Here is a 12376-nt window from a genome sequence, read left to right as displayed (position 1 = left end):
TTTAGTGGTGGGCTTGGTAGAGTGAAGTGATTGTTGAACTTGATCTCATGGGTCTTTTCCAAATTAAATAATTCTGTGATTCTGTAGCCTGGCACCAGCACTCTATGAGCCTTCCCTTCCCCTTTTGAAGAAAAGAATGACCTGCAAATGACTCTGTTGGCTATATAGAATAGGGCTCTATTTCATCATGAATAGAAAAGAAACTCCCCAAACTCTTTTGTTTGGATCCACTTAAAGGAAAAAAAAAAAAATAATAAAGAGAGAGAGAAGATAATGTATAACATCATTAAAAGGCTGCAGAAAGCTTCTTGTGTTGTATTAAATAAGAAGACTGAATATTTGTCACCTTTTTATTCAAGATGGAAATCTGAACCAGTAAGTATGGAAGGACTCTAAATGCCTCTTATTAATAGCAATCACTGTTGTGCTCTTGCACAGCTGGCACTCTCCTTACTCAATTATTGTCTCTTGCACACCTCACTGGTTTTGTTTCCCACAATATCCCATATAGCTGCTTCTGCAAAAATGATGGCCTCCCCAGGCCTCCCCTCCCCTCACTCTGCATGATTTTTTGTTCTGTTTTTCTTGCTGGTTAAAACTTTCCTATCCTAAAGTATAAACCAGAATGGCTCTTTTCTTTCCCTCTTTCTGACTTTTCTCTTTTGAGGAGAATGTCAGTGAATAGGATATGTTTTAGTGATGACAGTTAATTTCCATTGCTAGCCAGTTTTATACTAATGACTTCAATGTATCAGTGTTTTAGAATGAAGATTTCATTTCCCATGCTCTTAATATACTAAGATGAATGTTTCTCCAATAGATGCTACGTTTTAGACAAAAAATACAGACAATGCATCATTCACAATATTTAACAGTAATAATGGAAGCCTCACTAGAAAATGCAAATCCAGGCTTTTTATATCTGAGAGATGATTCAAATGATGAACTTGAAATTGCTCTAAGGAAGAGGCATATAGATAGGGCTTACTTGGAAGGTTGGATTTGACGGCTGTCATCTCTGGAATGCACTTTATTTGAGAGTCTACCTCCAAGAGGATTATGAAATGGTTTGGGGAAGATGGTGGGAAGTGTTCATTCTCATATTGATAAATGGATGAATGGAACTTGTTTACAAGAAGGGGCAGCATAAGGGAGAAGTACAAGATGTGACTTTCATCATAAAAGTTAATCATGGGAAAACATCTCAATGTTTTTAGAACAATTCAATTCCCACAATGTGTTCCATTAATGCTGCAATTGTGTTATGTATGCATGGAAGCACACAAAGCACTCTACTTTCCAAATGCTTTATTTTGTCCTTGAACAAGTAATGAACTATGCCTTAAATTGTGGAAATCCAGATTCTAATCTTATGCTTTTCTCTCTGTGTTTTCTCCTTTCACTTACCCAGGGAGTAAACTCTTGGTTACAAAGACACAATTACTGCTCTGAAGGAATGACGAAAGGTGCTTTGACGTAGAGGTTACCACAACTGCTTCATTATGGGAAAAAACTGAAAAGCTGCATTGACTTACCATCTACTGTGCTTTAGCCACATCCTGTAGTGGAACTTGACCATGCGAGCCAGCCTGATATGTGGTTTGTTTTTTTGTTGTTTTGTTTTCTTAAGATCTCAGAAGTCCCATTTTAAGAAATTATCATACTAAGCACATATCTCAGTCTTCATGGGTCTGCTGATGTGAGCATGTAATGTCTGCAGCCTCTTATGGCATTGAGCATTCCAGAAAGAGGCTTTGGTTTAAGTCAGGATGTTCAGTATTTCTGAGGACATGTTAGATGAAGGTACAAATTGTCCAGGAAATGAGACAGAACTACAATTTTACAAGGTATGAATTGAGGATGCACTTCATGGGCACAAGAGAAGCATTTGGAACTTCAAAACACTGTGTCCTAATGCTCTAGATAGATTGGTATTCAACCACATGAATAGGCCACATTGAATTTTTCAGATAAGGTATTCACATGCATACATTCTTTTTCTGAAGTAGGTGTTTCTGCACCCATTGGTTGATAATATTACATGTTATGCAAAAATATTTTGCAACTACAGTATATTTTATGCACTCGTATCTCCTGCTATTCATAACTAAGTACCTATTTGTGAAGGCAGGCAGACATGAACACTGGCACAGGACTTGTGCTGAAGTGGTCATAAGTGGTCATATAGATACATACATTCCTTTAACTACAAGCTTGCACAGCGCTGTTGAAGTCTGTGGCAATTCATGTTGTCTGAGTGGAAACAGCCATATATACTGATCTCCCAAACTGTCCCTTTCACTGTAATGGACTTTCAGTGTTGACAACTGTTTTTTGTGTTTTTTTTTTTTTTTTTTTTTCTTGAGTTCACTGCTAGAATGTGCTGATCTTTACAAAGCTCAATCTCCCAGTAATAACAGATATTCTTTGAAGGGAGGCAGAAGGATAAAAAAAACAGTGGAATCCAAAATCAGATTAATGTAATGTGTATTTCCGTCTTATGATTAGTAAGAAGATGGCACGTTGGCATGTTAACACTTGAAGCTTAACTACAAGTTTTTAAAATGAAGCAATGACGTGTGTGTAGGTTTCTCTCCCTTTGCATACTATCCACCAGAAAACATGCATCATTTTCACAGTACTCAGGCAATTAAACCCTACTGCTTACTGTTGAATTAAGTGTTGAACTAAAACACCACACTTCTTTCCTAGCATTTATGCATAATCTCCCACCATGAATTATAAATGTTGATAATGAACCTGTCCATTTTGTATCATCTTAGGCTTTATATCATTAGATTTCATTCTAAAATGATTAGCATAAGATATATAAAGCACGCTTCATTCTTTGTGGTTTGTACCATGATTTTCTTTCAATTCTGCCACAGCCTAGTATGAAAACCACCAGACCAATATTGGAAGACTCTGTTTATTAATTAAATTGATAGACCACGTGGCTGAGGATCAGGAATTAAAATTCCAGTCTTCCCTTAAATCGCAAGCAGAAAAATTTTAAATGTGAGATTATCAGCTGAAACAGAGATCCTGGCTATTATTTTTTGGATACTTTATGGTGAAAAGTATTGTCTAACTGCTACACAGTCTGTTCGGTTTTCTTTTGCTAGGCAGAAGTTAACTTGTTAGATGTGCTGTCTATGGCAAACAGGCCGGGCACTGCTTTACGTACGTCATTGTTTTGTGTTAAACTTTCTCAGAATGCAAAATGAGGTACTTTGTTCTGATTGCTTTATATGCACAATATCGCTTTGACCAAATTCCTCAGTCAGAATTGAGGTGCTGCTAAATTCTAAGTAAAAATAACCTTCTTTTGTCACCCTAAATAGACAAAGTGGGCTGTGTTACATAATGATTTCTTTGACAGTTCACTTATTTCCATATACTATAACGTATAGAGCATCACAAGATACTGAAAATATAGCTTAATGTATTTCCACAGCTCCTTGTGCAATCTTTAAACCCTGAATTCTATTCTTCATACTACTATGGGATGGCATATACTTGGAAGTACCATGATTGACTCCTGCACAATAATCACATTACATTCAGAATAATGCAATTGCTGGGAAATATTTCACATACAGTATAGGGTTCTTAAGTTAAACCTCCATACTAAGGTATGGATGATGTTTAACCTTATGGGCTTTTAAAAATTGTAAACCTTGACCTGTATTTCTAACTTGCAGAGGAAGGATTTTAGTATTTCGATTTTCTATGGTTGTGGGTGGAGGGAGGGACATGTACATGCTGGGTTTTGCTACTAATCCTTTGGAAATCCTTTAGTGCCTTAAGGAGGCAGAGGGGAAACAGACCTTAGGATTACGGAAATTTGTTCAAACCTCTTTCCTGCTTCAGCAGAGTTCTTTAAAATGTATTGTGCCTTTGGCTCCAAACATATTTGCATTAGAAATCAGTAGCAATAGGATTATGGACAGGAATTTTTGTCCCCACAAAAATGTTAGAAAAGAAAGTATACTGTTTCTTACGTAGGGTGTGAATTAAAAATATAGCTAACTTAAGTTTTACCACTGTCATCCATGCCTAAACCATTGTTTGCTAACGAGGATAATTGCAAGTTGGAGATAGAATTAAAAAAGAAGAGTAAGTTTAAATGTACTGGATGAGATACTTGTACCACAAATCTCCATTGGTCTCCCTGGGACCAAGATTTCATGCAATCTACTTGGCTTAAGAAATGCTCGAATCTGATAGATATTACAGCAATATGCTCTGCTTAACATTTTCTAAATACGTAGAGGGGGGGAGGGGGATGAGTAGTTGTGAAGACATACTTTGATTTGGAGTCATTGGGATCTGTGGTATAAATCTCTGTTCAATGTTATTTCTGTCTGTAAGAGACTCTCGTTATTGGGATATGAATATGCAAATATGAATTCCAACGTGAGAGGGTACTGTGCAGTGTGAACTAATGGATGCTGAATATCTGCATTTGTCTGCTCTCAGAATAGTGGTTGCGTCTTTTTTAAAATGAGAGAAAAAGTAGTTAACTGGTTAAAACCACTCCTGTGCAAAAAGCCTTTGAGAGGTTGTTCATTTTCTCACTAGTGTTCCTAAGCAGATCTTAGGAGAAGTTGATCAGCCTTTGGCTTGGAGATGGAGAGGGAATTTTATCTTTTAGGAATTAAAAAATAGTTTGTTGGCACAGAGCTATCAAGAGAAAAAAAAGTAAAAAAGAAAAAAAAAAGTGGATATGAAACTCAGAGGAGTGGTTGTCTATTTCGCTCCCTGTGATGACAAACAAGTTTTAAAAAATATGTAAATAGTTAGAAGAAAATTATTACACTGCTCACAGTATATAAGACAAGATGCAGCATGGAACAGATTTTTATGGCTTGTTTATAAATTAGGTTTCTGTCTTTTGTTTGGAATTTGGAGAAAGAAACCATGTAAATTAAATAAGGAGTAAAAACTCTCTACTCACACTGTCTGAAACAAAGATATTTCCCCACCTCCCGAGGCATTAATGAAAAATCTGGGATGAATAATGTATGCAGATCTTGTATTTTGAGCTCTACTGCTGTGCAGCTATTCAGCTCTTCTGTACAGCCACTAGTGTTGTAGTTAACATGAATCATTGGGGATGCAAGTTGGGGTCCATTTCAAGAGGTGCCAAAGAATTCGCAAAAAGGCTGGGGTTTATGGTTTGATACTTATTAAACAGACGTACCAGCTAGATGTTTTTGGAGGGAAAGGGTTGTAAATAAATGCAAAAAGTTTAAACTCTTACCCATGATTACCCTGTAATTGGGTGTCAAAGTGGAGAAGCTAACCAAGAAGTTTCAGTAACAAGATAGAGACCACTTTTGATTTTGATTTGTTCATGGATAACTTTTCAATAAAGATTTCCACTTTAAGACATTTATCATGGATGTGAATTGTACATATGTATTAATTTTCAATGTAATTAGGGTGAATACAGAATTGTAATGAAGTCACAAAGTCTACTTGATGATTATCACAGATTTGTAACTCTCACAAATTATGTAAGATATGTTGACATTTTATCTTGTTAACAAGATGTATTTTTCTATGTTAGTTAAATGTATAATTTGTACAATTTTGTATATTAAATGTATTCATATTTTAAATTAAAAACTTTATAATTTTAATTATTTTTAACTCCAAAATGGTGGTGGAGCTTTTAAATATAGCTGTAAATACAGCTGTATCCCTTCATAGCAACCAAGAAAGTCTCCATTTTGAGGAAGGGTCATCAACTATTGGCTATTTGGTCTGCTACCAGGATAAGGATACTGCTCAGTCTTTAGTTCTTTCTCCTCTTCGTAGAAAAGCTTCTGATGACTTTGCAGAATTTGCTTGAGTTAATTGAACAGTACTGACTGTCTTTTTATTGTACTTTCTCAGTAAGTAGGAAACATGAGGCTTGCGGAATTTCGGGTCCATAGTTCTGACATATCAAGGGGCTGTTCAAATTTCCAGTGTATAGGACAGGAACTGGGGGGCAGGAGAAGGATACAACAGCCAGAAATCGAGTAGTTGTGTAGAACACAGAAGGAATCACAGTGATTCAGCTTTATCCTCTGGAAGAAAGAAATCTCAGATCTCTTTTCCTCTCACTGCTCATGCCTTTTTTTTTTTTTTTTGGTCTGATGATTCTGCTGTAAAATATGCAAAGCAAAAGCAGGTGGAAAATGTACATTGCATGTTCTCTGAGCTCCTGTATTTGAGAAACCATTTTACAGCTCTTGGCATTCATACTGTTGAAAGAAGAGTTCCAGCTACCATTGGCAGGTTGGTAAATCCCGTTTTTCTCATTGGAATTTTGTTGAAAGTTTTTGTTGAGGGAAGCAAGCACATCTCTAGGTTTTCTCTCATCTAGCCTATTTGGAATATAGTTAATTTGTCACTGGTGTTATTTCAGTATAAAGCTTAAAAATCCTATAGGAAAAGGGTGCAATTTCAATCAAGTTCTGTCCTGTTTTCACCAAGTTATGCCAAGATGAGACAAAACACAATGTCTGCAGAATATTCCAAAACTACATAGTTCTCCAAAGTTGTGTATGTATTTTTAGGTAAATTCATGAGGTGGCAGCATCAAGCTGTAACTAGGTCTTCTAGAGCAGCTGAAACAACAATTTTCATCTCTTAGTGAACAGAAGAACAGCAAGCATCTGTTCACTTAGAGCACAGGCTTCAGTAAGCAAAGGCCTATATTATGAAAGAAAATGCAAAAATGAACAAAGACAGATTTGATGTTTGTTCTTAACTTGAAGATTTTACAGTTTTCTAAAATGTTCATTTGATGTGTTCTTTGAGTCTTTCAGTCTCCTTATGCATTAAGATGAATGTTCTAGCTTAATATTTAAAAAAAAAAAGCATTTTTCTTTGTTGTTTCAAAAAACTGGGCAGTACTAGGAACCTGAACAGTGTTACCTACTAGAAACCATGTAAACAGAGTCAGTCTATCTTGACAAACAAAAGATGCTCTTCAACTCTGAATCATTAAGCAAACTAACGCATCACGTACAACATATTGGACCTACTGTGGGACCATCAGGAATATATTTTACTGAGGTTCAAAATTCATCTTTTGATTGGAAAGAAAAATCTTATGAAATGAGTATTTTTTTTCCAATATTTAGGGTGATATGTGACCTTCATGTCCTCCTGAGTGTACCACCTACATATTTCAGTAACTACACAGGTTTTGGCATCCTGTGGAGGAACAAAGGGACTTTTTTTCCCAACGTGGTCAGTAAATCTTGATGTTACCACTAGGAACAAAGAATCAAGTTTTGCCTAAATAGTGGAGAAGTATTTAAAGCAGTAACAAATCAATATCCTGGAAGTTATTTTTTTTTTTCACATATCAGTGAAACAACCATACGATAATGTGGTAGCCTATTTTACTGAGTTAGCTGTGGAATCCTGCTCGGGAATATGTGTTTAGGAATGTCAGTGGTGATGCAGCAATTATTTAAATCAGTGTGTTAATAACCAGGGATCAGTGAACCTTTGACTAATTCTCTAATTCTGCTCATGCAGACAGCACAGTTTTCCATGGCATTTGAGATAGGAGTTATAGGAAATGCAGAAAAGGAAGATGTTTGTCTTTGACTTGTTAGAGCAGTGCTCAGGTATGTTACATAACAGGTTTTTACATGGCTTTGGTCCATTGGTAATTGTTGATGAGAAAGCTGGTATACTTTGATGATGCATGTTGGGATGTCAGCAGCCATTTGGATGGTGCAATGTTTAATGCATCTTCAGACTGAGACCTAGAAGTAGTTCATAAACTTGTTCCTTGGTTACATTTATGACATGCTTTGAGTTTTTGGGAGCTGTTTAAAATATATTAGCTGGGTTATGACACGGATAATAATAAAGCATTAATATTTAGCCTGTTAGTTAGCAATTGAGCTCAAGTGTTGTGCAGTAAAACCAGGAATGGGAAAAGTCAGGGAGTCCGACTAAAAGAGGAAAAAAATCCAATTTTAACCCCTTTGATAAAGTTTCAGTTTACTTTTTGCCTCGTGGTTTTTCAAGTGGCTGTTAACATTGGAAAAACAATTTGATTCTGACTTGTTTTTATTTTTATATTTCCCCAAATTCACACTTTTCTTAAGGAGTGGCTTGGAATAAAGTTTGTGACACTGTTACTATTCAGTACTTGCACATGTTTCCAGTTATCTTCTGGGGAAAGCTATTAAATGTAATGGATGCTGCTTCTGAATGAAGATGTTCTGGGCCAAATGCTGCTCTCAGCTATGTCAGTGGAAATATGAGTATGAGCTCATGTAATGAACGATTTTACAGTGGTATAACTGAGTAAGACTTTGTGCTGTTGAAGTATGTAGTTACGCTATGGAAATCATTAAGGTTTTTTTATCTGTCTGTAGCTGTCTATGTCAGCCTATATCTGCTATACAAAGCATCCAAAAGAGGGCTATAATGATGGTTCTATGAAGAACAGCTGAGGCCCCTGGTTTACTCAGCCCAGAGCAGAGGAGCTGAGGGGAGGCCTCATAGCAGCTGCAGCTTCTCAAAGGGAGTGGTGGGGCAGCGCTGAGCTCTGCTTTTTGTGACAAGCAACAGGGCCCAAGGGAACGGCATGGAGCTGTGTCAGGGAAGGGGCAGTTGGGGGTTAGGGAAAGGGTCTGCACCAGAGGGCAGTGGGCATGGACAGGCTGCCCAAGGCAGTGGGCATGGCCCATGCTGCCGTCACGTTTGGACAATGCTCTCAGTCATAGGGTTTGGGTGGTGCTGTTGGATGATCCTTGTGTGTCCCCTCCAACTCAGGATATTCTGTGATTCTGTGAATTCCCAGGGATTTCTGCCTTTAATCTCCCACTTCTTCTAATCAACCTACAACCTGAAATTCTTCTGCTGGGACAACCAGGTGTGCCTGTGGGTCAAAGATAGCACTGTATTCAGCTTTGTATTCAGATGGCATAACCGCACTGTACATGAGCTATAAGCAGGTCTTGTGATTGATCCAGCGCTTTAAATTTGCTTAGTCATTTAATCAATTTCAGAGCAGTTTGTTCTAATATTTCAGAGCAACAGAGTGTGATTCTTATGTAACTGCTGGTGCACTCAAGGCACGACAGGATTGTCTGAGGTCGGCTGTGTGGTTGGGAGATGAGTATCCAAGGTTTTGCGCTCTCAGTGGACGACCCCCCTTTTGTAAGATAGGTAGAGGTGTAGAGCCGCGCTTTATGAAGTGGGCAGAGAAGAAAGCATTCTCAAATCCTCCCGCTTTAAATAGTGATAATAATAGATAATCGGGGTTTGTTAGCTGGCACCGTGCCGACTGAACGAAGCGCTGCAGTCGGGTCCCGTCGGTCGCCTCCCGCAGCGCAGCCTTCAGCCGGCGCGGGCTGCGCGGTGCTGAAGGGACAGCTCCGCGGGGCGCGCCGGGCTGCGGGGGCTGCGCGGGGCGGATCCGCGGGCAGCTCCCACCGCGATCACTTCCGTGTCAGCGCTGCCGCTCCGCGCCGCGGGATCGCGCAGCGGTCGGGGGCTGCGGGGCGGAGCGGGGCCGCCCTCCACCCCCTCCAACCCGGCACCAGCTGCTGCGGCACGGAGACGGCAGCGGCACCCCCTGCCCCGCCCCGGGAGGAAGGAAGGGAGGGAGGGAAGGAGGCGGGGAGTGCGAGTGTGCGAAGTGGGAGAAACTCCCCCCGACTCGCTCAGGGGACTGGGGGGAGTGAGGGCTTTTTTTTTTTTTTTTTTTTCCCCCTCTTTTTTTCTCCCCTCCCGAAGCCACGTAGCAGCAGGTGACTGGAGCCTGCCCGGTCCCGGCCGTGGCTGGGTGTGCATGCGGCGCGCTCTCTCCTCCCCTCCCTTCCCGCCCCCCGGCTCATTCTTTATACCGGGGGAGCGTGTGCACTGCGGTCCTTGCTCTAGGAATTGCTGCTGCGCTTCCGATTCGTCAGGGGCTTTCCAATCACCTGCCTCTGCCACCCTCTCCTCTGCTCTCTTTGTACTTTATTTTCACGTGCTCTTTACTAACACGGCTATTTTTAAATCCCGCTTGGATTTATTTCGTTCTCTTTCTTTTTCATAATCTTTTTTTTCTTTTTCTGCTGGGGGCGGATGGCGGAGGGGAGCCCGCCGCCTGCATCTCCCTAAGGGCAGCATCCCGGCAGCCAACCCCGCGCCGCCGCAGCCGTCCATTCATTTTTATGGTCACGGGCAGCCTATCCCGGTAGCAGAAGGTGCGGAGAAGTGGGGTAGCAGCGAGCGAGCGAGCGAGGGAGAGACCCGCGCGGCAAGAATGGCCGAGAGAAAGAGGAACTGGAATAAAGAAGATGACCTGCCCGTGTATCTGGCCCGGCCAGGGACCACGGCGCAGACACCGCGGCAGAAATACGGGGGGATGTTCGCCTCGGTGGAGGGGGCCTACGAGAACAAAACCATCGACTTCGACGCCTACAGCGTGGGGAAGAAGGGATCGCGCACCCCGCGAAGCGGCAGCCGGCACGATATGCTGGACGGGGGGGACAACTACAGCGAGACCGCCAGCGACATCAGCGAGGTGTCGGGCTCCGTCATCAGCTCCCCGGGGGAACGGGAGGACAAGACTCCGGGCGTGGAGATCCGCTTCCCGCTGGGGAAGGAGCTGCTGCAGGGTCCCGACAATGGGCAGGTGAGCGGGGACACGGGGTCGGGATGTGGAATGTTTTTGGGAGGTCAAGGAGGCGCTGCCCTCCCGTCCTGGCACGGGGATGCTGTGGGAACGGCCCGCCCGGCCTGGATACTGTCTCACTTGTGAGCTTCCTAGGGGTGTTTTGCGGGGGGACGCGACAGAAATCGTTTTTCCTTTGTAAGTGATGGCGATGAGTTTTTTCCTTCGTGCCGGTAGAACGCCGGCCGGGCGGGGGCGGAGCCGCAGGGTCGCCCCTGTCCCCTCTACCTCCTCCCAGCCCGGGACGGAGCGACCCGGCCCCGCCACGCGTGGGATCGCTTCCTCCAGAGCATCCGATGCCCTCATTGTGCCCCGAGTGGGTGGGCGAGGGTGGCGGCAACCTCTGCCTGAGGTTCCCCAGCTGTGGGCAGGATGGAAAGGGCTCACAACCTGGGTTCGTTTTGTAGACTTAAGGAAAAAGTGAGGCCGGGGCGGGGGAGCTGCGCCTCCATCTACCCCGATCGTAGCAACTGAACCGGAGGCAGAGCCAGGCCGGCTCCGGGGCTGTCATTGATTTCCCTTTAGGAAGAACCGCGGCCTTCATCCGTGTCCCCGCACCGCCGCTTGGCACCGCTCGCTGCCACCCGCCTGCGGCCGGGCCGGGAGCTCCGCTCCTCGCATGAATGGGGCTCCGATCTATCCGGTGCTCGGCAGCCCGGAGGGGACACGGCCCCGCGCCCACCCCGCTCACTGCGGCGACCTTGGTGTCTGTGCAAAGCTGCACTGCGGTGTTTCCCACCCCACCCGCACCCCCGTGTCGGAGCAGCGGGGAGGGCGCACCCTGAGCATCCCCATCGCTTGGGACACCCGCGATGCCTCCCCGCCTCGGGGCACATCGCGTGTTGCTCTGCAGGTCCCCAAAGTTCTAAGGCTGTGGGGGCGAGGATAAGCTGGCAGCGCAGCGGACCCCATATGGTCTCTGGAGCGCTGAGCAGGGATGATCTGGAGGGGGGGATGCGTAGGGGAAGCGACCTGGCTGGGAGATGCCACGTGCCTGTGTGCGTGTCGCAGCGCCGTGTGCGCAGCGTTCTCCCCCCGTTTGCACGGCGGGGATTAACTTGGGGGCAGCTCCGCGGTGCCTTTCACCCTCCCCGGTCCCCACCCCGCAGTCCCCACGCACAGGAGCCCCGCTGTGCCCGCAGCCCGCGATAGGGCGGCGGCGGGGCCGGGGCCGTGGGCGGTGTTTGCCAGCGCCGGTGTGGGAGGGAGTGGCTGGGTTGATGGGCAGGGAAAGGGGGGCCGAGGAGGGGGGGATGTAGGGGTGGGGGACAGGAGGGAAGGAACCGCTTCCTGGGTTGAGCCGAGCGAATCCCGCTCCGACCTGCAGCCGGGAGGGCGCTGCTGCCGCCGGGAGAGGCAGCGCCCGCCGACCCCCCCGGGAACCGCGTCCCTGTTTTATTGCAGCTGGAAAAAAAGGTGCCGGCTCCGCCTGGCGCTCCCCTTCCTCCGGGCGAGGAAACTTTGCCTCCATTACACAGCTCCGCCGGGTCCCCCCGCCCCGCCCCAGCATCCGAATTATCCTTATTCCCGTTATCCCCACCGTTATTTTTCTCTCGCTGTTCGGGGCGCGTTCCGGGCGGGAGCCGACATGTCGTACCAGGGCAAGAAGAGCATCCCCCACATCACGGTAAGCGCAGCCCGGCGGTGTCCCCGCGCCTTTGTTAGCGGGCGGGGAACGGCGCTCAG

General features: G+C 44.6%; 2 protein-coding genes across 3 annotated transcripts in view; both read left to right on the top strand.

Moving 5' to 3' along the window:
- Positions 1 to 5609, top strand: part of C4H4orf50 (chromosome 4 C4orf50 homolog) — a 74192-nt gene extending 68583 nt beyond the window's left edge. Inside the window, exon 16 of the transcript XR_014883225.1 lies at positions 1412 to 5609. The gene's annotated coding sequence lies outside the window, so the exon portion shown is untranslated. The remainder of the gene's footprint in view (positions 1 to 1411) is intronic.
- Positions 5610 to 9498: 3889 nt separating this feature from the next.
- Positions 9499 to 12376, top strand: part of CRMP1 (collapsin response mediator protein 1) — a 43264-nt gene continuing 40386 nt past the window's right edge. Inside the window, exon 1 of one of the 2 annotated variants that reach the window (XM_085223492.1) lies at positions 9499 to 10651. In XM_085223492.1, coding sequence (XP_085079618.1) covers positions 10280 to 10651 — 372 coding nt within the window. In that variant the 5' untranslated portion in view covers positions 9499 to 10279. Of the gene's footprint in view, positions 10652 to 11947; positions 12318 to 12376 lie in introns of those variants that run through there. The other variant, XM_085223493.1, reaches the window with a different exon arrangement.

This window comes from Meleagris gallopavo, chromosome 4 (assembly GCF_905368555.1).
Source record: "Meleagris gallopavo chromosome 4, MGAL_WU_HG_1.1, whole genome shotgun sequence".
NCBI lineage: Eukaryota > Metazoa > Chordata > Aves > Galliformes > Phasianidae > Meleagris > Meleagris gallopavo.
This window is presented reverse-complemented; position numbering and strand designations above follow the sequence as displayed.